Here is a 26207-nt window from a genome sequence, read left to right as displayed (position 1 = left end):
AGATTATTGTATTTGATATGCTATATTCTAATGATTAAAAAATTTTAAGTATTCACAAGTAACATGTTTGGTATTCGATGAAAATCCAGAAGCACTCATCATACAATACTAAAATTATCTTTGATATATTTAATAAAAATATATTTATTAATCATATAAAATATATTATAATAAAATATTACTATATATTTATTTATATAATAATTATCAATATTTTCTATAAAAATATTTATTAGTCCTATAAATTACTAATCCTATAAGATATATTAATTATTATTATAGAATCAATATTTTATTTATTCTTATAATATTTTTTTATACTAATAATTATTTTGATTAAAAAATAAGACAAATTGAAGTAAGATATTAAATAATTTTAGTGTATAAACACAAAGTACAATAATATATTTCTAATATAATTTAAAATTATCATTGAAGAATGATATGATTAATAATATATTATAATATAATAGATCATAAATATAATATACATAATATTAATATAATATCATATCATATATATATATAATATTAATATAACATATTAACAATATATTAATATACCTTTTTTTTTGCTAGACTAAGGAATATTTTTGCCTTCAATTTTTAACCCAAAATTAATGTTTTGAGGTAATTTTAGATTTTTGATCATAAAAATAGGTAATTCATCACTGAGTTGGCCGGTGATTTAAAAAGCCATAGGGGGCGTTTGGTATGAGGTGATCGTCCCAGGATCAAGGATGATGTGGGTGGAGGTGATGAGATCACCACGTTTGGTTGCACCACGGTGATCCTACGTGGCGGTGAACCTAAATCACCTCCACTCCTCAAATCACCGTTCAACCCGGTGATAGGATACCCGTCCTTGAGGTCGGAAATCCAAGATCACCCCATGACAGTGATTTTGGGTTAAAAATTAAAGACAAAAATATCTCTCAATTTAGCAAAAAATTGATATATTAATATACCATCAATATATTATGTTAATGTTATATATATAATATTATGTTGATATTATATATTATATTAATGATATATATTATTATAATATATTACTAATCATATTATTATTGAAGGATAATTTTAGAAATATATTATTATATTTTATATTTATATAATGAAAATATTTAATATATTACTCCTATTTACCTTATTTTTTAATCAAAATAATTATTAGTATTAAAAAATCTATTATAAGTATAAATAAAAGTATTAATTCTATAATGAAAAATAACATATTTTTATAAGATTAATAATTTATAAGAGTAATAAATATATTTTTATAAAATATATTAATAATTAATATATTGATAAATATATTAATATTTTATTATAATATATTTTATATGATTAATAAATATATGATAAGAGCTACTAAAAGTAGAATATGTGACAAAATTATGGAACTATCATAGGAATTAGCATATTGATTTACATTTTTGATTAATGAGAATTAAAAATATATAAAAAATCATCTAAGATATATCAGGGGTATTTATGGTATTACGTGGTTGGTGATTTTGGATCTCCGTACCATACTAAATAAGTTACTCATGATACCCAAAAATTTTTAATCACTGGACCATGGCCTGCCAAACACATTGATCCTAAATCATTGGAGATCAAATCATCCTAATATTTGGATCACTGGAATCTTAGATCACCGTGGTGATCCTGTTGGGGTTACTAAACGCCCCATAAGTGATTTAGAATTACTGTCACGTAAAATCGAGTAAAGTGGTGCAGCCAAATAAAGTGATCTATAGCACGCGACGAGTGGAACCGAGTTTGCTTGGAGGGCAATTCCGTCATTCGGCCGCTCTGCCGCAGAAATTTCCAAAAGCCCGGAGGGTTTAGAAGAAGCGACATTTTGGGTTTCAGAGCGGAGAAAGCGAGAGGGGCCGTGAGAGACCGAGCGAGAAGACCTTCTCTCTTTTGCCGTTTTTCCTCTTTGGTTTGAGGGAAGAAACCGAAAAAGATCACTGTTCCTGGATTCGTTGACGATCCCCGAGTGCTAGGGTTTCTCCTCGCCAGAAAAGCAGGTGAGAATCCTCCCTCCTTCTTCCCGTTCGATACTCGAATAGGGTATTAGGGTTCGGAAATCCGCTCTTGTTCCCGGGTTCTTCGTTGCTTCTTTGGCCTCGTGGCGTTTGCTCGATTCTTGAGGGTTTTGATTAGTCTCGAGGCATTCGAGATTGTGTTCTCTTTCTTGGGTTGTTACTTTGAGCGTTTTGGTGTTGGAAAAAAGTGTTTTTTTGTGGTTTTCTTTTGTGTCAGTTGGGAGTAAGTTTCTGATTTTGGGGTGCATGGAAGGTTGGTGAAGGATCAGGATTTGGAAATTTCCTTCAAGTTGTGGAATTTGTGCTGTAAAAGTTTTAGCTCTATATCTTTCTATGTTTTGGTGCATCAAAAAGATTTTTGAATACGAAACTCAGGCATATTGTAAGATCAGTGATTTCTTTATTGGTTCTGGGTCTTGGATATGTCGTAGATTAGATTTGATGAACGTATTTCCGGCTTGCTATGCTTGTTTTTTTCATCCTTGGTTCTATAATTTGATTCTTTGCCACTTTTCGGTTCTGTTTTCCTGCAATAGTTACAAGTTACATTCTTATGTAACAGAAATGGAGAACATCTCGGTAGCCTAATATTTTGGATACTTTTCTTTTTGTAATGGCTTGTATAGATTCCTTACTGCTCGACATATGAGGGGGCTTTCGCTATCAATTTCACTATTTCACCAAATATAGTTTTGCCTTGTTAAGGTCCCCTCATTCAGTAGTATAACTTGGTCCTTACTGAGTAAGCTCAAAACTGGTAAGTGCGCTGCTAAAAAAAATGCCAGGTCTGCGCACATAAATCATGACCAATTATTATGCTGAGAGGTTGCTTCTCTGTTTGTGGCACTGAACGTAAGCATTCTTTCCTAAGTGCACTCTCTGGTTGCCAAGATCCTACACTTGTTTCTCCTTTGATGGAACCAGTCAATCACTTTTCTGTTGGTATAATAAGGAGTTGTAGCAAGTTGTTTAACTTTCTATTTTAAATTTTAACATGTTAGTGACCTGCTGAAGTTGTTAATGTAATTGTTGACTAGTTTAAGTAGATGACTTTTTTCCCCAATTCTCCTTGGCCCATAGTTGTCTTGCCAGGCATTTGATCCCCTATATGAATCAAATTTCTGTGAATTTTTAATTGCATGTCTGCTGGTCTGACCTTACGTGCATCATTGAAACTGCAGACTGTTACAAAATTTAGCTGGACTTGACAGGGATTATAATCAAAAGCAGCCACTAGTGACATGATTTAACTTTTTTCAAGGAAACTGTGATTAAAAAAAAAATTGATGTTACAAAGATTTAGAGGCTGTTGTAACAAAACTAGCTTCTGGAAATAAATGGCAACAGAGAATCCATTGAGATTATTAGGTGGCAGTGGAGCTGGAAACTGGCCCATAAGCAAGGATGCTGCAACGTTTTCTTCATCTACGAGTTGTATAGCTGCAGAAGATTTCGGGTTACTTTTAAAAGGGAACGGCTATCATGGAGACAGGAGTACTGCTGGCCCTAGCCGTAGTGGAAGTGCACCTCCCAGCATGGAAGGTTCTCGTGCAGCATTTGATATCCTGAAAGGCCTGCAAGCCTCTGGTTTTGATGCTAGCTTGGAAAATTTAGGCACATCTGGAAGTTGTGTGTTGGAAGAGAAGCTCCGTGCCCATCCAGCTTATTTAGCATATTATTGCTCCAATGTGAATTTAAACCCAAGGCTTCCTCCGCCTCTTATGTCACGGGAGAACCGGCATCTTGTGCACCATATTGGTGGGTTCGGGAATGGTTGGAGAATGTCTTCTTTTGATGACAGCATCAATGCATCTTTGTTTATCTCTCGACCTACCCTCTCCACCCATAAGGAGGAACCTGAGGACGATAGGTCACCTAGACTGGAAACTAACAATTGGCAGGAAAAAAATGCTGATACTATCCCAGGACAATCTACATCTCCTTTTCAAGGGCGCCACAAAAGCCTTCTAGATTTGATACAGGTAATGTATTTACTATGGTTCGTAAATTCCCTGGTACACTTCTTCCGTAAATGTTTCTTTCTTGTGTTCATGAAGACACTATATTTATGCTTTTAATGAAATATGGTACTTTGATTCTTTTCAGCATCAGATGTCTGGTTTTTGATTTAGAATTTTGATCTAAAATGAAACACGCTTTTGCCAGACAAAGGTTAAAAAATTCATTGCTTCATTCATTTCAGATGATCGTAGCTGAGATAAGATATAATGGAACATGTTGCATTATATCGAAACAAGAAATAATCAGAATTCTTTTAATGATTTAATAATCGCGGGACCATTACTTAAGCAAATAAAAATGTTTAGCATTTTTTATTACTGGCCATAGTAATTGCATATGTGGTGACTAATCAAGCTAGTCTAAATCGGTAATGTGAATTTTTATGGTAAAATTATATTTTACTCTATAAATGTAATAAAATATTAGTAATAACATATTAATTAATTCTAATAAAATTATATTAGAATGAATTTTAATTTAATATATATTATCAAGTTATTTATCCAGGTGATGAACTTGGAGCACCAATGAAGTCATTATTGTTATATAGTTATACAACATGTTGATTTTTATATCTCTTTGAGGAATCCTACTGATTCCAATTTGCTTTTATCCACAACCATGTATTCTATATGAAATTGCACACTTTATGTTTGGAATGACCCTTACTATTTGTTGAAATGTGCATATTCCTTCTTGTTTTGGTAGGTCAGAACTGAAAATATTTTGTGAAAACGTTCCTTTTCTAGCTGGCTCTTTTGAACCCATGTTTTAGAATTATGAACCAATCTTCGTCTGCTTACCATGTACTCATTCATTGTGGTGATTGCCATAATTGTGATGTGATGGAAAGCATGGTCAAATGCTATATACAAATAGGTCATTCTAATACTTGATGATAGAGCATTTTTCATACCATTTGTGGCTTATTTTTGATGCATTGTGTATTTGAGGCTTTGTCATTTTATCTTTCAGGAGGATTTTCCCCGTACTCCATCTCCTGTATATAATAATCAGACTCGTCCCTTAAATCACAGTATGGCAGAACAAGCAGCTGATTCAGATGGCTATGTCAACCGTGTGCATGATTCTTCTAAGTCAGAGTTGAAAACATCCACTGTGGGGGGCTTTGCTCGTGCACCTCTCCCAGGTGTACATTCAGTTAACTCAATGTCCAATGGTGATCTTGCTGCAGCCTCAGTTCCATGTTCAACATCCTCTAGCAGAATGATAAGGCCCCACTCAAGCCTAAGAGGAGACTTGAGCAATGATGACACCAGTTTGAACACTGGTATTTTACGTAGTAGTCTGGCCGGTTCAAATGTTGGCAGTATCGATAATGACATTAAGAGCTTAAAGATATCCAATGATGGCCACAAAAATCAGCATGCAAGGCAACATCATCAACAAAATGGCTTGCATGCACGAGACTCATCTCAGGCACAGCTTTCTCGGTCTCAAATAATGCCTCAAGGAGTGCACCGTTCTCCTGTGGATCATTTTTCTCAAGGACAGTCAAAGTCATCCTCGGTTGAAGTGCAACCACTAGTGCAATCCACGGGTATCACGCCACCTTTATATGCTTCTGCAGCTGCTTATGGAGCTTCATATTACCCTAATTTGCAGCCTTCTAGCCTATACCCTCCCCATTTTGGCATAAGTGGATATGCTTTGAGTACCTCACTTATGCCACCATTGATAACTGGCTATCCTCCTCATGGTGCTATTCATATGCCTTATGACAATCCTGTCAGTCCAAGTTTTAATGCTAGAGCTTCTGGAGTCACTACTGGGGGAAATATTATTCCTGGAATTGATTTACAGCATTTCTATAAGATGTATGGACAGTTTGGTGTAGCAGTTCAGCCTACTTTTCCTGATCCTTTATATGTGCCTTGCTTTCATCATGCTTCTGTGGACATGTATGCTGGTGCAGGTTCATATGATCCATTGGGAACCAGGGGAAATGCCAATGGAAGCACACCGGTTAATTATGATCTGCAGAAAGGGCCATCTCCTTCATCATATTCACCTGATCAGAGGCTCCAGATTGCTAGTACTGGTGGGTTCAATGCTTTGACTGCTAGAAAAGGGGAAACTGTAAGTCCTAATTATTATGGTAGCCCTCCAAATATTGGTGTGCTAATGCAGTACCCTACCTCTCCAGTAGCCAGTCCAGCATATCAAGGATTACCTGTGGCTGGGACAAGCTTTTCAGGAAGGAGAAATGATAATATTGGGTTGCCATTTAACTCTGGAAGAGCTGCAGGTGCTTGTTCTGGATGGCAGGGACAAAGAGGGCGTGAGAAGGCTGAAGATACAAAACCATATTCTTTCCTGGAAGAGTTAAAATCCAGCAAAACTCGTAGATATGAACTATCTGATATTGCTGGACACATTGTTGAATACAGGTAAGTTATAATTTCCAGATTCTTTTGATTTTAGCCTCATCTTGTTTGCATTGTAGGAGATGGCATAAACTAGCAAAACAATTGGTTATCTACTTTGTCATCAGTGCTGACCAGCATGGGAGTCGATTTATTCAGCAAAAGTTAGAAACCTGTAGTATTGAAGAGAAGGCATCAGTCTTTAGAGAGGTTCTTCCACATGCTTCGACATTGATGATTGATGTTTTTGGGAATTATGTTATCCAAAAGGTATAATGTTCTGATGTATATTTTTTATTTTAAATGATAATTTTACTGTAAAAAGATTATTCTGTAGTTTCATTTTTCTGGAATGATTAAAGGTTTGTCTCTGAATGCGATAAGGTCTGTGGGTCAATTTTTTGTCTTTACAGTTTTTTGAGCATGGAAGTGCTGAACAGAGGAAAGAACTTGCAAGTAAACTTGCTGGCCATGTCTTGCCATTGAGTCTTCAGATGTATGGCTGCCGTGTAATTCAAAAGGTACTGTATGCTTCATTCTGTCTTCTATCTGTTTTGCAACTCTAATCCTTTTATTTGGTTCACTGGAATTTGGATTGATTTTAGATGCCATGACCAAGTGACATTGGGGGAAGCTTAAAATGTTCTTTTGAATGTTAACAGATTTGCAATATGCATTAATTTAGAGATGTACACTGCTAGAAAATAAGGTTTTCTAGGACTGAAAATGGTTTTACCAATTCATAGTTAAGTAGGTTTTCAAACTAATCAAATCCCCGGTTTTTGATTCCTATAATAATAGCTCTGCCTTTGTAATTTAGGAACTTATGTTTAGATAAAGTGGTGAAAGTTCAAATGTCTGGTTATTTAACTAACATTACTGAATAGTATGGAAAAGGTAGGTTCTGATACAAGTAGCAAATGACTGCCTTTTCTCTGTACCCAAATGCAACTTGGATGCGTGCTCTGAATTTTTGTATATACTCAAATATGAAATTGAAGTGGAGTCACATTTGTAGGGGTGGCAGTGGGTTGAGTCAGCTATGTCCATACCTAAGCTCCAGTCACATGCTTGAATTGAACCTCAGCTATGTCTAGGTGCCTGGATCGATATTGTATTGTGGACTTGATGGTCATACGAATGAGAGGAAGAAGAAAAAGGTGGAGGGGGGAAGGGAGGGGAAGCGTGTGTTGGGCAGGGGCCTAGGGGGGGAGGGCTTAAAGCAGAATGGTGAGTATTGGTGGAGAGGGAATGGTGGAAAATCTTCTGTATACAAAGAGACATATGTCATATATATAACGTATTTGTGAACTGATCTATGACATTTTAGCGGTCTCATTCTGGAATGTAAATGTGATGCTGTAGCTGATTAGGCCTGTTTTCGAGGCCCTATATTTTGGGTCACGTTAGCGGCTCATTGGTCCTTATAACCTTTGGCATTGCATCCAGAATATAATCTGAATGATGTTGTACAGCATGACCATGGTTGAGGCATTTGGAGGTTGCCAACACTGTCTGATGAGAAAAAGTTGTAGCATGATGCTGGTGACTAGATTATCACTTTTGATTTAAAAATTCCTACCATTTAGCATTTCAAACGTTTGAGATCTATAATTTTAAGGACTGTAGGGGTTACTTTGCTTGGGACATTTGGCTGCAAAGGGGAAATTAACGCTTTAGTGGTAAAGAAAAGGACCTTTAGTTCTTGCGTGCTTTAAGCATAAAGGATCTTTTGTTAGTTTAACCTTTTGAGTTAAGGAGGTTCAATCAAATGCAACAAACTATGAAGCAATAGAGAAAATCATGGAACTGTAGCATTCATCTCAAGTCATCCAGGTTAATGCATTCTTTGATTCTAGTTTCTGCTCACTGTAGGCTCTTGAGGTTATTGAGCTTGATCAGAAAACACAGCTTGTCGAAGAACTTGATGGACATGTTATGCGATGTGTACGTGATCAAAATGGTAACCATGTAATACAAAAGTGCATTGAGTGTGTACCAACAGAGAGAATTGTTTTTGTCATTTCTGCTTTTCGTGGTCAAGTTGCAACACTTTCTATGCATCCATATGGTTGCCGAGTAATTCAGGTAAGAAAAATCTTAAAGAATTTGCCACTTCCTACCTGCCCTTGTTGTCTGGAGTTCTCTATCTTGTTCCGTCTTTGATTTCCTGAGGCAGATATTTTCATGTTATATGATGTAGAGAGTGTTGGAGCACTGTACAGATGATTTGCAAAATCAGTGCATTGTGGATGAGATTTTGCAGTCAGCCTGCCAACTTGCCCAAGACCAGTATGGCAATTATGTTACCCAGGTGATGTTCATTTCACCTTTCTCTGCCATATGATCTATTTCTGCTGTCAAGTTGACAAATAATCTTTCTTTTATCCTTCTGATCCTTGTTCTTTGAAAAAAAAATGCTTTCTAAATGTCTGTGAAGTTCAAGTTTGAAATGTTTCTCACTTGTTTTTTTTTTCAATCACAATTTTGGCATTACAGAATGGTCCTGCGGTGTATGCTTAGTTTTGTAAATTTAACAATACTTGTAAAGAAGTATAACAGAGTGATGTCCAGCCAATTGAAGATTCCATTTAAAGTCCCATGTTTCAGTTTTACTGTTGTTTTATTACACTAACAAGTAGTTTCTGAATATTTCTTATTCATGCTAAATGATTGACTGGATAATACTAAAAAACCAAAATGGCTTTACCTTTCTCAATTCTGCTTTTGCCATTTCCTTTCGAGGTTTCTTATGCTTTGCTTTGACTTTGGGTTTTTGTTTTGAGGAATTGTGGTTGAAGCAAATAAAGTATGTATCAGTCCTACCTAAACAATATGAGTGCATAGGGGTTTGTTTTGGATACTGATTAGTTATGTTGAACTGTATTTATCATACCCTTTTTTTATAGTATCCGAGAAGTTCAATTTGATTTATTACGAGGCATGTCTTGTTTCATAACAGTTTGGTTATGGTATGACATGGTAACTGCTATACTTGAAGCCTTTTGATTTGGTGGCTACCTTCTGAAGGGGGAAAAAAGCTTTCTCCCTTTTTTCGTTCATCGCTAAAGGCATGAATTCTTCAAGAAAGTAGAGAAACAAGAATGTAATATATCAGAGCAAAAAAAATGTTAACATAAGCCATATAACTTAACCGTCTCTGTCAAATTCACCTTTATGAAGCTGCTAAATATGGAGTTATTGAAATAAAGATGATGTTCCGGCTTTAGTTGTCCCTTCAAGGAGACATCAAATACATTCTCCTCACATTAACCTCATGGTTGTGTCAAAATTTACTAATGAGCAGTCCTATTGCAGGAAGAACGCTTGGTAGTTTCATATTGCTGCCTAGGCACCTCCCTTAACGCTTTGCATCATTTTTAGCATCGGTGATGAGATCAATTTATGAATTTAATATGAATATTTCCAAACTTGATTCTTTTCATCGATGTACCATATTTTATTTGAGATGTTTTGTTCAGGACTGCAAAAGGGTTGGGTTTGACTTGGGGCATGCTTGACCCTGACCTGATCCGGTTTTATATCCGGATTTTGATTTTGGACCCAAATCGAAGGCATTGGTTGATTTGGTTAGGTTGGATGGGGTGGGGTCTATGGAATAGATTTGACCCAACAGGTCAATCAAGTAAGGTCAGGCTCAAGTATGACTTGGATCTAACCAAAAATGTTCATGTTCATGTTGGGACTGAGTTGGTCAAGCCTACAGTTCAGGTCAAACATTTAGCTATTATTTTGTAATAAGAAAATAATAATTGATAATTAAATATAATCATTAAAAATTTTTAAATAAAATTATAAAGTCAACTTAAACATGAATTTTCATTCAAAAAATTTGTTGAATTTGATCCAAGAAAGTAATCATTCTTAAGGTGGAGGTTTACAAACTATCATTTTAAAAATAACTATTTATATACTTGAGAATGTTATAAATAAGAATGTTTTATAATTAAATGGAAGTAGTTGAGAGGAGATGGGATTGTTGAGATGAATAAAGAGATTAGTTTAAATAAGGTCCATTCTTGAATTGAAAAGTCATTTAGGGTGAAGGAAAAGGATTTTATATAACTTAGGTTTTAAGTCAGGTTGGGTCTGGTTGGGTTGCGTCGGATCTATTTTTTGTTGACCCAAAGTAGACTTAGATATTATATGGTCAGGTCGAGTCAGGTCAAAAATATATAATATCTAGACCTAACCTTGTTTTTCTAAGTTGGGTCCAATTTTAGACCTTGATTCAACCCACCAGTGTCCAAAAATGGAGGGGGTTGAGTCTAATCAGGATGGTACCAGGTCAGGTCACAAGGCACTCTTTGTATTTGTTACTTTTTTTGAATTCATTATTTTTAGGTTGCCTTGACTCATGGGCACTTGTCAAGGCGGCTTGCCTAGTGTCGTAGCACTTGGCTGCCCCAAGCCATTTATCTACTACCAATAGTCTTTCAATACATATATATCCATCTTATGAGCAATCCCCTTATAACTCAATTTTCTCTTTTATATTGTTGATAACCATATTTTATATTATCGATAACCGTATTTTATTACTTTCCGTGATATTACCATGGTCTAGTACCACCTAAAATCTTGTTTCTGGAAATACTATTGATGCCAACCATGAATATCGTGCATAAATGTTGAGGTTAAAGTAAGAGCATAAAATGATATAATTTGAGAAGTCATTGTTACCAAAACACTTGGGGCTTGTTTGCAATCGCTTTTGTTCCGATTTTCTATTTTCAAAATAAAATCATAGAAACCATGATAAAATATATGTTTGTTGCTATTATTTTTATATTATATTTTCAAAAGTCAGTTTTATTATTTCTAGAGAAATAAAAGTAAGAAATTCTTACTTTCAAGTCACTTTCATTGTTTCAAGAAAAATAAAAGTAAAAAAATCCTTACTTTCAATACTTTTAAAAACAAGAAACTCATGGTTTTACCACCATCACCTTCACAACTATCGCCACCGCCTCCACCACCATCATAGTTGTCGTCTCTAGTTGTTACCACCACCAACCCCACCATTATTGCTGCCTTCACTATATCACCGTTGGTGTTATCATTGCCCTTGGAATATCACTATGGTACCCCTTCCACCATTGTTGTTGCTGCTGCAACACCATCGTCGCCATGATTTTCATCTCCACCACATAGCCAACACCCTCAGCACCATCATCGACACCATCTCCTCCACCATACCACACTACAATTGTCGCCGCCTCCGCCATGTTGGTGATGCCCCTGCCATCAATGTTGCTACCACTGCCATTGTTGCTACTTCATGTTGTCTCCGCCACATAGCCAGCACCCTTGCCACCATCAACATCATCTCCACCACACCACCGTTGACATCACTGTGATGAGGACCCCATCAAATTTCACCATGGCGGCCTCAAGCCAAGCGAAATTCGCCGCATGCACGAAGGCTTGGACGAGTACATCTTCGGCGGAGGGACACTTGGTCTACTGAACCGTCGGAACCGACCAGTTCAGCCTGTACCGTATCGGTGCTGGCCAGCATCGGTACGGTACAACCACAGAATTCGGTTCCGATCCCTTTGGGGTTGGAAATGAATGGCTCCTTGCCCATACCCGTGCGAACCGGTTCGCACCGGTTCAACCTGGTACCGATGCGAACCGGTGCGGTTCGCACTAGTACAAGCCCGGTACCGGCATCTGTGAAGAAGAGGAAGAAGAGGAAAGAAGAGCAAGAAGAAGAGAGAGGAGAAGAAGAGAAGAAGCCTACCTCCTCCCTTAGGCCAACCTCCTTCCTCGGGCCGACGAGGATCACCCATTCTCCGGTGCGGTTCCGGCCCCTTCTTTGCTCGCAGGAGAAGGGGGGAAAGAGAGGAGGAGAGGGGAAAAAAGGAGAGGAGGAGAGAGTTCGGGAAGGAGAGAAGGGTCGGGAAGAAGAGAAGGCCAAAAAAAAGAAAAGAATAAAAAGGAGAGGCCCGGGAATAGTGCCCGCGGGCGGGGACGCGGGCGCGAGTGGGGAAACGGTTTTCTGACTCGCGCCAGCGCGTGTTCCACGTTTGGCGAACCGCGCGTCCACGCGCGGGGCAGCGAGCCTTGCATGGGGCTTTAAATTTTAATGCTACTCATGGGCGCCATTCAAATTGAAATGGCCGCCATGTGTGCAAGCCACGTCATCAACTGCGTGCATGGAACACTCCATTTAAGGGTGACAATCACGGCCATCATTCAAATTCAAGTGGCCGCCATTCAAATTCAAATGGCCGCCATGTGCGCAAGCTACGTCATCAACCGCGCGCATTGACTACTCCATTCAAGGGTGACAATCATGGGCGCCCAAAATTGCGGCCTTGATGTGCGCCGGATGGAGCACTCTGGAGGGGCCAAGTGTCATCCAACAAGGACTCTTCATGAGGGCGTGATTCAAGGCTACATCATTTGAATTTATGTCCTTTCCGTTGAATGTTTGAATTTGAATTTCGAATTACTTTTGTATTAGGTCTATATAAGAGATAGGATAGGGCTAGTGAGGACATCTTTTGACATTTGTATTTTCCACCTAAGAGTGTGTCGGCCTATGGGCTTGGGAGGCCTTGTGCCTATGTATTTCGGCCTTAGGTTTGTCTAAGGCTTGGGCTAGTGTGGGATAAATCAATCCCCGCTAGATTGGGCTAGTGTGGGATAAACCAATCCCCGCTAGATTGGGCTAGTGTGGGATAAACCAATCCCCGCTAGATTGGGCTAGTGTCGGGATAAATCAATCCCCCACTAGATTGTTCTTGTTTTAGTTTTATTGGAATCGAATTAACAATCTTTCCTCTCATTGTTCTTAGCTTGTGAGTTGATTCAACTTGTGCAATCATCGGGGTAAGCTGCAGCCAGTAATCTCGATCCTTGGACAAGGATTCCAAGGGTACCGATCTTCTTGTGCAAGCCTTGGGGTAAGCTGCAGCTAGTAATCCCGATCCGTGGACAAGGAGTTCAAGAAGTTCCGATCAGTAAATCTATTGGTGTTGCCTAAGTTCGGTCGAGGTATCATCTAAACCCAAGGAAGACGTCAAGGTCAGCGGCGAAGGCATGGAAAGGCTTGGTGTGGGCAGCGGCCGACCGATGCGCCCCACCACGTTGTTGCCTGCGCCACATTGCTAGTACCTTTGCTACCAATGCTGCTGCTCCTGCCATTACCGTTACCTTCGCCGTCCCACCTTCCCCTAGGCCACTAACCAACACTGCCTGCACTATTTTCATCACCACTGCCATCATGTCCGCTATCATCGTCAGTTTATATTATATTTATATTTTTAATAATTTCAAAAAAATGAAAATGTAATTTATTTTTTTTAGTTTTTGAAAATAGAAAGATGAAAGTGATGCCAAATAGCACCTTAATGTATCATATAATATTCTATGCTTTCATGCATTCTCATCTGTGATTTTATGCAATGCATGGCCTTTTTAATAACCCGATATGCTGAAACTTGACGTGGATTTTGGAAAAAGGTGTGAGTTTATTAGAAAAAAACAGTCAGGAAAGCATTTGTAACAAGTTATCACACTTTTTGGATTTCAAAACAGATGTTCATGTGGAGAGAAATTTCTTGAATTCAATGCATCATATTGTTATTTGATGCCCTTGAAACTATGAATATGGAGTTGGCTAGGAGACATTCATATGGGAAGCTAGAGATCGTTTTGACGTCTATCTTATAAGTTGTCTTTGCAGCCCCCCTCCTCTCCCTTTCTATTTCTTTGCTTCTCCAGTTTTCCCACTCTATTCCCCGCTTCCTGTGTTTGTCTTAGCTTTTAAAGGCTAAAGTGCGTCATATTGGTGCTATATTAGTCTTAAGTACATTCGCCCAAAAGTGATTATGAGTATTAAAATTGATTATCAGTATTATATTTCAGTAGTAGGTTGGGAGACCTCATGCTTTACGAGCCTGTTGAACAGCCAGCCAGCTTATCCATGTGATATATCCCACAAGCAGGAGACATGAAGAGAAATGAGGAAGCAGAAGGATTTTGAGCACAAAAGTTACGCAATCCCAAGATTATATGCATACTCTTTATCATCTTTTTAGGTGGATGCCAGTTTCCTGAAAGACTTGAGATTCAGGGAGCAACAACTTCCACCAATTTGTTCCACATCTCTTTTGCTTCTGTACTTTTTAACTCCCATAAGTGTTGAAGATAGGGAGATTGGAAATCCAAATATTAGCCTCTCATTATTGAATTTGAACAGTGTTTGGGTTGTCTCGTATGAGTATTATGACAAAAATTTTATGCATCTTATTTTATGGACAAGTGTTTTTGATCTGGCTCAGGATCTGATGTTGATATTTTGCACCTTCTGCTTGATTTATTTTTTATTTGATAGTTGAAATATAAAAAATATTATTTATTCGTTGCAGCCAAGTCTAACGTAAATACATTACTTGCAGCATGTTTTAGAGAGAGGAAAGCCACATGAAAGAAGCCAAATTATCAACAAACTAGCTGGACAAGTTGTACAGATGAGCCAGCATAAATTTGCATCTAATGTTATTGAGAAGTGTTTTGAGCATGGTAATACTGCAGAACGGGAGCACTTGCTTGAGGAAATAGTTGGACAGACTGAAGAAAATGACAGCTTACTGGTATGCTACTACGCTTATGAAATTTGCTAAATAAGAAACCCGAGCAAACTATCTTATGCTTTCCTCTCCTAGACTATCAATAATTGACAATCATCAACATTTGCATTTTTACATGTATTTAATGCATATTAGAGGGTGAGCCTTGGTGCAAGGTAAGGTTGCTCCATTATGACTCGGGTGTAATGGGTTTGAAATATAGAAACAGCCTCTCCGCACGCGGAGTTAAGGTTGTACATATTTGGCCCTTCCTGGACCTTATAGTGGTAGGTGCCTCATGCTTTGGGACACCCCTTACATATCTAATGCCTGCTAGAACAGATCCATCTGTAAAATTTAAAAATATGTTGCTTTGCTAGTGTTGTAGCATTTGTGTTATTAGGTACTTTGTATTTCATGGTCGGGGGAAAATGAAGACTGATGATAGTTGTCACTTCTTATCACCAAAATTGAGGATAACCTTATATATGCTCCCAAGAATAATGTCTCTCATCCTTAATAGTCCAAGCTACAATATTGAAGAGGCTATATTAAGTTTCTGTGAGAATATGCTCACACAATTTTTTTTTCATGTAGTAATTATGCTAAGTATTCATCTGCTAATGTACTTGGATATGGGCTGTAATTACTGTGCACATAGTGTATTCTTTGTATATCTGGTATGTTATCCACCATGGTGATCAGAGATTAAATGATCCAACCTTTTGGCCTACCAGTTATCAGCGGCAGATTGCTGATTTATTTAATTGATGCATCATGTGACACACTTCTTGGATGCATTGTGGGGCCTAGTGACAGATGCAGCACAATGTATGAGCATCAATGCTTCATGTGAAGATAATATTTCATTACCCACACAGCTTCATTTGATATTTGTGAAATATATGTTGCTTCCACTCGCTGCATCCTGAGTCGTAGTTGTAAATGAAAACGTCATGGTTCAATTAAATAGGAATGTAATAATAATTTACCATGCAATTTAAAGAATCACCAAAACAGCCACAGCTTTCTTTCCTCCATTTGGAGGATGAATTCATTGGGCTGTTTTCTCTCTCTCTCTCTCCTTTTTCAATCTTAAGAAAGTTTTTGATCATTTGTTTGCTTCAAGAGGTGTAGGAAATGAATTGACATTTTCTAGTATCCAACTGTAATTCTTCCATAAGTTGTACTCAGTTCAGATAGCATCGCTGCACACTTCTCAGTTTTCACTGTTAAAATTTTTTGTAGTTGCACATAGGAACAACACTGGCTGTGCTGCCAGTGTTGTTCAGAAATTCAAGTTGATCTAGGATAATAAGTGCATTTATGGAACTGGTCTCGTGCTTCATATTACGTGGATTCTTCACCTTCGCTTATGGTTTAGAAGTTCTTATATTGTGGCATTTATCTTGTAGATAATGATGAAGGATCAGTTTGCAAACTATGTGGTTCAGAAGATCCTTGAAACCTGTTCTGATAAACAGCGTGAAATTTTGCTTAATCGCGTAAAAATTCATCTGCAATCCCTGAAGAAATACACTTACGGGAAGCATATTGTTGCTCGGGTTGAACAGCTATGTGGTGAAGGTGCGGACTTTTTTCTTCATGCTAAAGTTAGTTTGATATTTTAGACTATGAAATTTACCGTGAAAAAAAGAATTGTTTCACTAATTAGCAAAACCTCAATATTCAAACTCTAATCTGCTCCACAGCTTCCTCTTTTTACTACTGTCTAACTGCTTCCTACCATAATGTTAATTTGAACATCAGGGTAAACTTATTGATTGTTCACATTAGTTTATATACTGTCATACTTCTGCAGGTCTAACCAGCAGTGCCATAAATCAGAGTCCATGCTTTATTATATATGGGTTCTATTATTTATAGTCACCATCCAAAAGATAAAGCAACCGATATCTTTGTTATGACTAAAGCAAAGAAAGTATGGTTGACTGATGATATATTGATATGGTACAGGCCGTAGCTAGTTGTCTTGAGAATGACAGGAAACTTTTCATTTATAAAAGGAAAGTTGTCTCTTGATTGCTGATAAAGCAGTTGATTTTGGGTTTCCTCGACTATGAGAAGAGGTGATTGAGTGTCAAATATATAGCCCAAAAGAACACAAATATATATATATATATTAAATATATGAAAAATCAATATCCAATCTAATGTTCATTTGCAGAGCTAAATGTTCATCTACAGATTAAACTTTTCCATTGCAAGTTATTGAATTCTGAAAAAAATTGAGTAACAGTAGTTATTCAAGATGCAATACCGTCATTCAAAATTATAAAATCCCTTATCTTGCAGTTAACCGAATTTAACTGAACGAGTTATACTTGAAGCAACGTGTAGGCTTGCAGACCATCATCGCAACTGCCTACGGACCATAACAAAATAGTCAATAATTTCATGATCTGTATTGCAGATATATGAATAGAATCTGAAAAATTCTGGGCTTTTGTCTTTAATTGTTGTCATTTTTTTGAAGTAAATGCGGGATTTTGTACTTCCATAATCAAGGGAAGTCCACTTCCATAATCAAGGGAAGTCCGTTATTTTTCTCAGCACCTCTCTCTTTAGGGGGCAATAACCAAGTTATTTGATAAGATATGGTTTGCTGCTTGTAAGTAGAGTAGCTTTTTACTAATCCTATTGTTCATTCTTACTCCCATGCAGAAGCAGGTGCGTCTCTATCATGAAATTTCGGCAACAGCACCTCTCTCTTTAGGGGGCAATAACCAAGTTATTTGATAAGATGAGGTTCGCTGGTTGTAAGTATCGTAGCTTTTTACTAATCCTATTGCTCATTCTTGCTCCCATGCAGAAGCAGGTGCGTCTCTATCATGAAATTTCAGCAACAGCACACACCAACATCCGTCAGTACATGGTATCAGGTGGAGCTCCACTCACATAAATGCTCTCGGGTTATGCTCATACAGGAAGAGTAACTAAATCCTGGATATTCTCCCCTGCCAAATTTTCTCGGGAGCAGCTTTCAACTGCCTTCAGAATGTACAGGTCAGGGCTCGTAGCGTAGGTAGTTTGACACTGTAAAGTTAGTAGATCCTGTTCTACATGTGTTTTATACGACTTATTTAAGGCGATATGATATAATATATTTATGCAATAGCTAGACTTCAGCCTCTTGTGTGGAGAGTGTCCATCCATTAGTGCTCCTTTGATTAAGTAGAAATGGAATATTGATTCTGATCTCTCAGACCTGGACCTGCTTAACCATGGATTATATATCAGGATATAATTTGTGAACTTGGCGTGCCCCAGTAAGCAGGAGTTTTTAGTGTGTTACAGTAATTGTTGAAGTCAGCGATTGACCAGTAGCTGGCAGCTCTATTTGATCCTTGGGTGGAGAAAAACCACAGATCAGAACAAGATAACCCCAAGACAGCTTCCTGTCGATCTCTGGCCGCGGTATTCATTCAAATGAAAAACCAAAGAAATATCATATCAAAATGTGGGTAAAATATACGAGAGATATGGCTGGAGAGTTCGACGATCGTGAGCTATTATGGATTCTGAACCTGGGCATCGGTGCCTTGGAACTGTTTTCATTTAAGGCCCTGTTTGGATTCCGGGTGTTCTTTTCCGCCCTTTAAGAACTTCCTTCTCGTGAGGGAGTTCGAAAAATCCGATGGTGATCAACCGGAAAAAAAAAAAAAAATTTCCGATGGTGGTGTAAGTTGTTCTTTATTTTAAGTTATTGAACTGATTAAACCAATCCTTATTGGTTGTTTGTTTTCTATAATAATTTTAGAGCCAAGAACAGTGCCCGGGAGATCTTTATCAGCTGATAAGCTCTTCCGGCATCCAAACAGAGCGGAACATCTCAAGACTAATTTGCTGCTTCCAATTATGTTTGACCCCACGGGGGGAGGGGGCGTGGGATTAAAGTTTTAGATTCAATTCTTGGTTGGTATAAATCTTGGCGCGGATGATTATAATTCTCTTTTCTCAAACCGTAGTAGCTGAAGCATTACATGGTCATGATACCATGAGATTTATGTAAGGAAAAAAAATGCACTGGAGATGATTTTTAATCTGTAAGATTCGTGTCGTGTTTTCTGTATCCATGTTGAGTATTTTCCACGGATATACAAAATGACTTGTACTGTCAACCGTACCAGAAATTATCGTGATCGAGATCCGGGGATATCAATTCTCCAAGAATAAAAAAATTTCGAGGTCTTTTTTTCATTCAATTTGGAACGGTAATTGAGCTCATGCTGTAACGGTCGCCTAATGGGGGTGAAAATGTGCATTGATCATCCAATCGCTGCGTCACATGATATTTTGCCTTGAACATCCACAATTTCTTGCTGACGAAGCATCTATTTTTCCTCCTGCTACAAATCTTTTATGGCATTCCTAGTATAATCTTAATTATTTAATGCCTTTTAAACAGCAAACTGATTACTGCCTCTTGAAGTGCTCGTGAGACTTGTGAAGAAAAACCGTAGTCGGTTGCTGGAAAACTCCGGCAAAGCTATGATGTGATAGAACTGCCAGAATGAAAAGGGAAAATCAGGGCATGCCGTGAGATTTGCTTCGCAACCCCAAGGAAGATTTACGAGTCAGCTTTATAATTTTGTGCAAGATTCCTGCGCTCAGCAAACACTGCTCTTTGATAAAGGCCATGTGACATTGTGAACCTGGCAATGTCTCTCCATTGCGAAGCAAAATAAATGTGAAGTAAAATATATAAGATTTTCATGGATACCTTGTAGAACACAAAAAATCGTAAAAATAAACTAGAAAAAAAAATCGAGGCATACCTTGTGACCTTAAGAAGCCATTGATAAACGTTGCAGCAGTATCCTGCAGAAGAAGAAAACACAAAAATGGGGTAGGTCTTCATCTCCTCCTTCTTGATACATGTCTCCTTTTTCTTTTTTTTTTAGTGTACCGGCATTTCACTACATTAAGGTTGTGAGGCCTAGAATAGTCACAGTACAAAATGCGCTTTAGTGCCAGTGGCACATGCTCCAATGCCCCCTATGTGACTGCACCAGTGTGAAGTGCTGTAAAGAAGGCGACCCAGTCTGCTGCACTGTTCGCCTCCCGAAATACATGCCCGACACTGAAGGAATCCGACTCTTCTAGAAGGCGGCAAATATTGTGAACTAGAGGATGTAGGTCTGTCCTGGCTCGCCCACTCTGGATCCACTCTGGTCCCTGTCTCCTTAATGGGATAAACACCCTCTAGGAATGTACAAACTCAGATACCCTCGGGTTTCATTACAAATAGATATATATATATATATATATATATATATATATATATATATATATATATATATATATATATATATATATATATATATATATAGGAGTAGAGTAGGAACCTAATCCAATTAGGATAATGCTAATTGGTCCATTCATTACAGAGCTCATTAACTAATTTGGGCCTACATCTATACTCACTATATCACATGACTAAGACAGCAGGGTCCAAAATAACCATATGATCATGAATTAATTTTGGACTCTTAAATATGCATTGACACAATAACTTAGCCCATATAATGTAATAAAACAATAAAACTAGTCTACTATCAAGGGAAGCCCACCTTTATGTGAAACTCTAACATTCTCTCATTTGGGCAATATTGATTAAGACTATCATTTTTTTAAAAAAAATATATTAATTATATATATAGTATGAAAATGACTCTCAAGCTAAATTCACCTCATATGATTATATTTGCAAATATCCTAAATAAACAACATCTTAAGTCAAAAATCAGTCTAACAAAATCACTAACATCGATTCATGGCAGTCTTCATATCACCTATTGGCATAGGACTCTTCTATTGTTACAAATATTAGTAATTTCATTAACATGGGTCTCAATAATACAATGCATGTAGTGTGAACTTTATATCCTTATATAATCAAAACAAAATATACAAAATTCATCATCAATCCACTTTATGGTTTCGAATAAAACTCTTTTATACTTTCAAATAAAATATGCTACAATTATAACAATTTTAAGCTTATATCACAATCTCATATTTATGTCTCATGATGAATTATGATATCAATTATAATATAAGTAATACCTTTATGCTTAAGTAATACCTTTATACTTAAGGCTTTCGTTTAAACAACATATGCAAATAACCATAAGTACACAAATGTAAATACAATATTTCAATATAAAAATAATGGAAAAGATAGTTTATGGTATCCAAATAATGTTTAACAAAATAATGCTTCCACTTACCAAGCACATCAAAAAGACTCCAATAGATCCATGTTTTCAGTATGCTTAATAAATACATTGGATCTAAGTGCTTTGGTCAATGAATCTTCCAATATTGGACAAGTCTCGATATGCTTAATTATAATATCTCCCTTTTAGCCAAATATCTGGCTGCCAGATATTTTATCAGGAGGCATTGGAACTTGTATTGTTCTTTGAAAATAACATAGTTGCACTATTATCACAATAAATTTTAAGTGGTTTCGAGATGGAATCAATAATTACGAGCTTTAAGATAAAGTTCCTAAACCAAACATGTGTTGCAGCTTCATGATATGCCACAAACTCTGGTTACATGGTAGAAAAAGCTAAAAAAGTTTGTTTTGTGCTTTTCCAAGAAATAGCCCCTCCAACCATTATAAAAATATAACTAGAAGTGGATTTTATATCATCCACAAAATCAGCAAAATTAGAATCACAATATCCAGTTACCTCAAAATGATCAGACTTTCTATAATCCAGTATAAAATTTTTGGTATTCTGTAAATATCTTACAACCTTTTTAGCCGCCTTCCAATAGTTTGTACTTGGATTTAATATACATCTGTCACAATAACAACATACACTACATCCGGTCTAGTGCAAACTTGTACGTATATTAAACTACCCACATCACTAGAATAAGACATATTTTTTATTTATTCTTTTTCTAAATCATTATTAGGACACTAGCTTTTTCTAAATTTATCTCTCTTGATCATAGGTACATCTCTAGGTTTGCAATTATGCATGCCAAATCTACTTAGTATACGATTAATGTGAGCTCTCAAAGAAAACCCTAATACACAGCAAGCTCTCTTTGTGAAGCTCAATACAAAGTACAAATGGAGCTTTTCCAAGATCTTTCATATCAAAAATCTTAGTTGGCATATGTTTAATCTAATGCAATAATCTAGAGACATTACTAGCAAGCAAAACATTATCCATATATATGATAAGAAAGATAAATTTACTCTCACCGATCTTAAGGTATATGCATTGATCCATTTTTATTTTCCACAAATCCAAGAGAACTCATAATTTCAACAAACTTACGTACCATTGCCTCATTGCCTACTTAAGACCATAAATGGATTTCTTCAGTCTATATACCATAAGTTCCTTCCCACTCTTAACAAAATCTTATGTTTGATTTATTTAGAGTTCTTCATGGAGTTCACCATCCAAAAAAGCTATCTTAACATTCATTTGATGAAGCTCTAAATCAAAATGAGCTACCAGTGTTATAATTATTCTGAAAGAATCCTCACAAAAGATTGGAGAAAAAATCTCATTGTAATTTATGCCCTCTTTCTTTGTGAACCTTTTTGCAACAAGTCTAGTCTTGTAGCTTTCATTATTAACATTAGAGTCTTTCTTAGATTTAAATACTCATTTACATCTTATAGGCTTAAACTCCTTAGGTAATTCTACCAAATCTCATACTTTATTTTAAGTCATGGACTGCATCTCATCACGCATAGATGCAAGCCAACTATGTGGCTGGGGACATGCAATAGCCTAATAATATGAGATTCAATCAACTACATGACCACTGTCATAGTCATTCTCACCTAAATATACTATATAGTCATTAGAAATGATTTTCCTCTCTTTATGTGATCTCTTTAGAAGCATTTCATTAATTGGCTGTAGAGGTGCTATAATTGGTTCACCTATTTGCTGCTGCTCTCACATTGTCCTTTCAATAGGATGAAATATGATTTTTTTCTTATACGAAGGAATAGAAATAATGACTTGTGTTTCTTCTAATGTCATATCTCCAGTATAAAAGCATCTGCAATTATCCATATCAGACTCTAAAAAACCCAGCATGGATAGACTCAATAATTGTTGTGCCTCTGTTAGGGCAGTGGAATCTATATTCTTTAAAATTATTTAGATAACCAATGAAATAACAACGGATGGTTCTAGGTCCAGACTTATTTTCTGATAGATTTAAACCTTAACCTCTGCAAGATAGCCTTGAACATAAAAATGATTAATACCCGATTTCCTGCCAACCCATAACTCCAAAGGTTTTTTCAATTCTGCCTTACTAGGAACTCTATGCAAGATTTAGATGGCAATCTTTAAGGCCTCACCCCAAAAATATCCTGATAAATTGCACCACTCATCATGCTTCGAGCCATATCCTTAAGAGTGTGATTGCGCCTCTCAGCCATATTATTTTGCTTTAGAGTTTCAGGTATAATATATTAACCAAATTCACCATATCGACTATAATATTCACCACCATGATCAGATCTTACTATCTTAATTATCTTTATATGTTGCTTCTCAACATCAGTTTTAAAGATCTTAAACTTAGCAAGTAGTTCGAATGTTTTCTTAAGAAAATAGATATATCCATAATAAAGAAAGTCATCAATAAAGGTGATGAAATCCTTACTACCACAAATAGCAAGATTTAGGGGTCCACTAATATTAGTATGAATTCATTCTAAAATTCATTACTTCGTGTGGAATCTTTTCTTGTAGTTTTGGTAAATCTATCTCTAAGACAATCAACTCAGATATGAAAGTCACTAAAGTCAAGCGCAGGCATAATTCCATCATCAATTAATCTTTGATTCCTCTCTTTAAAAACGTGATCGATCACTTATGCCACAACATAGAGAATTTATCTTTAGTCGATCGCCTTTTAGGAACAATGCCATCTACATGTATGGTTTTTTCTTTTCTAGTTTAATGATGTAAGCCCTAACACCATCAACAATACCATATCTCATATTGATTAATTTATCCATTGGCTCTACAACCCCGGCCTTATCAGATTCTACATACCTTTTACTTATGGCATCAAATAATGTTTATTATTACTATTTTCAGGTGTAGCATCTAGAATGAACTTAGATATGGATCTATTTATGATTAACATGCTAAGATATGCAACTTTTTGTTTTAGAATATCCTCACTAGCGAGTTGAGATGGAGGACCATCTTGCAGTACAATATCAAAATCTAACAAACTCAATGCTAGCTCAATATCATGTTTCTATCTTTTGCAGTTTGTTCTAGCCAGAGTTTCAATGGGAGCAGTAGTTTTATCGAAGCAAAAGTCCTAACTGCAAAACAACCTCAATGTAGTGAATTAATGAACAAATATGGGCAACCAATATGCTTGAAAACACTTATAAGCATTATACTAATGAGAGCCCTTAGTTGCAATGCCACAAACTTTGTTTGGAAAAAAAGTGATCCACATAAATTACTCTCACAAGCGTACAATAGAATCGACTCGCAAGGCATCATTAGTTGTTGGAGGTCCATCTATTTTAGTAAAATGAATTCCTAAACCATACACGCTCATTAGTAAAAAATATTCCACTTTAGAATTATAACACACAATAAACTCCCTTTGAGAAGATAATTGTGTATAATTATTTCACAACGCTTCTCGTTTCTTTCAAAAATCAAATAGAAAGATCCAACAAATCTTAGTGAATGGGCCACTTTGGTGATTACCATCCAGTAAAATCCACAACCTTCCAAATCAGCGATCAACCTAGCCATTTACTAACCTTAATGCATCAATAACATGTAAATTATCAAATATGGCATTACTCAAAACATATTATTATTTAGACCAAATGTAAGAGTACAAATAATTTGCAATACCACAATTAAGGGCTTTTATGTAACAAAGCTATTATAGAGACCAAAACAATTATCTGACGACCTATATGTAATAAAAATCATTATCGATGGACCTTTATGTAATAATGCCCTAGGGATCAAATGATAATTATACAAGGATCTTTATGTAATAAAATTCCACTATAGGGAATAATTTTCCCTTCTCCTTCTATTTATTATCTTATGTAACAAACCTTTACCATAGGAATCAAAAGGTAATTACACAAGGATCTTTATGTAATAAAATTCCGCTATAGGGACCGCAAATCATAATTCCACTATATGTGTCAAAAAGTAATCATCCAAGGATCATGATAACCCTCATTTTCCTCCTAGGCGCCTAATCAGACAGCGCGTAGCCAAATCTTGACCGGCAGCCCCCGAAAACCTTAATCATCCGATCGCCGTCTCCTCCCAAGAACCCTGATCGCCGATTTTCTAATGACTGAGAGGAGAACCGCCGATGAACCGAGATCTGATGATTCCTCTCCTTTTAATCAAGAAGAGAGTCGTCATCCCTCCTGCGACTCTTTTAAACCTCAACGTCGGTGCCGCCGGTTGCTGACGTCAGGGTCACAAGCGTTGGAATTTTTTTTGTTCTTGATCACCGCCAGGCGCCGGCCCATCCCAAGTGCCGCCCGAAGACCGATCCTACCACCTTGATGAGAAGAGGACGAAGGCACGAGGGAGAAAACTATGAGCACCATCGTCCCCATCTTTTTTTTCTTTCCATTTTTTATTTTATTTTAATTTCTTGAATCAGGACAAAAATCGGGGATTGACCATCCTGCGCTACACCGTGATGGGGCTTGTCGTCAGCTTGTCCTGATGGCTGCTGAAGGTTTGCCTGGCCATCGCGATAGGAGAAGAACGACGCAACGGGGAAAACCATGGCCACAATCATGCTTCTTCCCTTTCTTATGTCTCTATTTTAAATTTTGATTCTGATATTCTACAACATCTGGCTCTCATATTAGATGTCGAGTTCTTCACAGACGCCATGCAAAAAATTAGAACATAAAACCCCCTCAAAAAATAAAAAAAAACATTAAAGCAAACCATGAAATTCTTAAGAAACCACTGATACCCGTTGCCGCAATATCCTAAAAAGACACAAAAGCGGGGTGAAGCTTCCTCTCCTCAATGAAATAAATACCCTAAAATCATAGAAACCTTAATGCCCCAAAATTTCATTACAAGCAT

The 26207-nt window shown here is 36.8% G+C and overlaps 1 protein-coding gene and 1 long non-coding RNA gene across 4 annotated transcripts; one reads left to right on the top strand and one right to left on the bottom strand.

The window, feature by feature from the left end:
• Positions 1–1865: 1865 nt before the first annotated feature.
• On the top strand, positions 1866–18224 carry LOC103701463 (pumilio homolog 5-like). 3 transcript variants are annotated; one of them, XM_008783516.3, is made up of 12 exons: positions 1866–2042; positions 3242–4042; positions 5058–6144; positions 6250–6493; positions 6598–6739; positions 6883–6990; positions 8345–8557; positions 8673–8783; positions 14902–15096; positions 16488–16659; positions 17758–17763; positions 17906–18224. In XM_008783516.3, the coding sequence occupies exons 2-12, from the start codon at positions 3398–3400 to the stop codon at positions 17926–17928; spliced, it is 2946 nt and encodes a 981-aa protein (XP_008781738.2). In that variant the 5' UTR covers positions 1866–2042; positions 3242–3397; the 3' UTR covers positions 17929–18224. The 3 variants fall into 3 exon arrangements, with proteins under 3 accessions (XP_008781738.2, XP_008781735.2, XP_008781736.2); XM_008783513.3 differs by having other exon boundaries at positions 5058–6493; XM_008783514.3 differs by lacking the exon at positions 17758–17763 and having other exon boundaries at positions 5058–6493.
• On the bottom strand, positions 16666–19886 carry LOC103701464. The gene is made up of 3 exons (XR_005512609.1): positions 19872–19886; positions 17798–19758; positions 16666–17649 (listed from the first exon to the last, which is right to left on the bottom strand). It is a non-coding gene; the product is annotated as an uncharacterized LOC103701464 (long non-coding RNA).
• Between the last annotated feature and the right edge of the window lie 6321 nt (positions 19887–26207).

Source organism: Phoenix dactylifera, chromosome 1 (assembly GCF_009389715.1).
Source record: "Phoenix dactylifera cultivar Barhee BC4 chromosome 1, palm_55x_up_171113_PBpolish2nd_filt_p, whole genome shotgun sequence".
In the NCBI taxonomy this organism is placed as follows: Eukaryota; Viridiplantae; Streptophyta; class Magnoliopsida; order Arecales; family Arecaceae; genus Phoenix; species Phoenix dactylifera.
This window is presented reverse-complemented; position numbering and strand designations above follow the sequence as displayed.

What these genes read in the sequence shown, in the direction of transcription:
- LOC103701463 (XM_008783513.3), top strand. Translation starts at nt 3,398, where the DNA reads ATGGCAACAGAGAATCCATTGAGATTATTAGGTGGCAGTGGAGCTGGA. An exon ending in ATGGCAATTATGTTACCCAG is followed by an intron (nt 8,784 to 14,901) that starts GTGATGTTCATT and finishes CATTACTTGCAG; the next exon opens with CATGTTTTAGAGAGAGGAAA. An exon ending in AAGAAAATGACAGCTTACTG is followed by an intron (nt 15,097 to 16,487) that starts GTATGCTACTAC and finishes TTTATCTTGTAG; the next exon opens with ATAATGATGAAGGATCAGTT.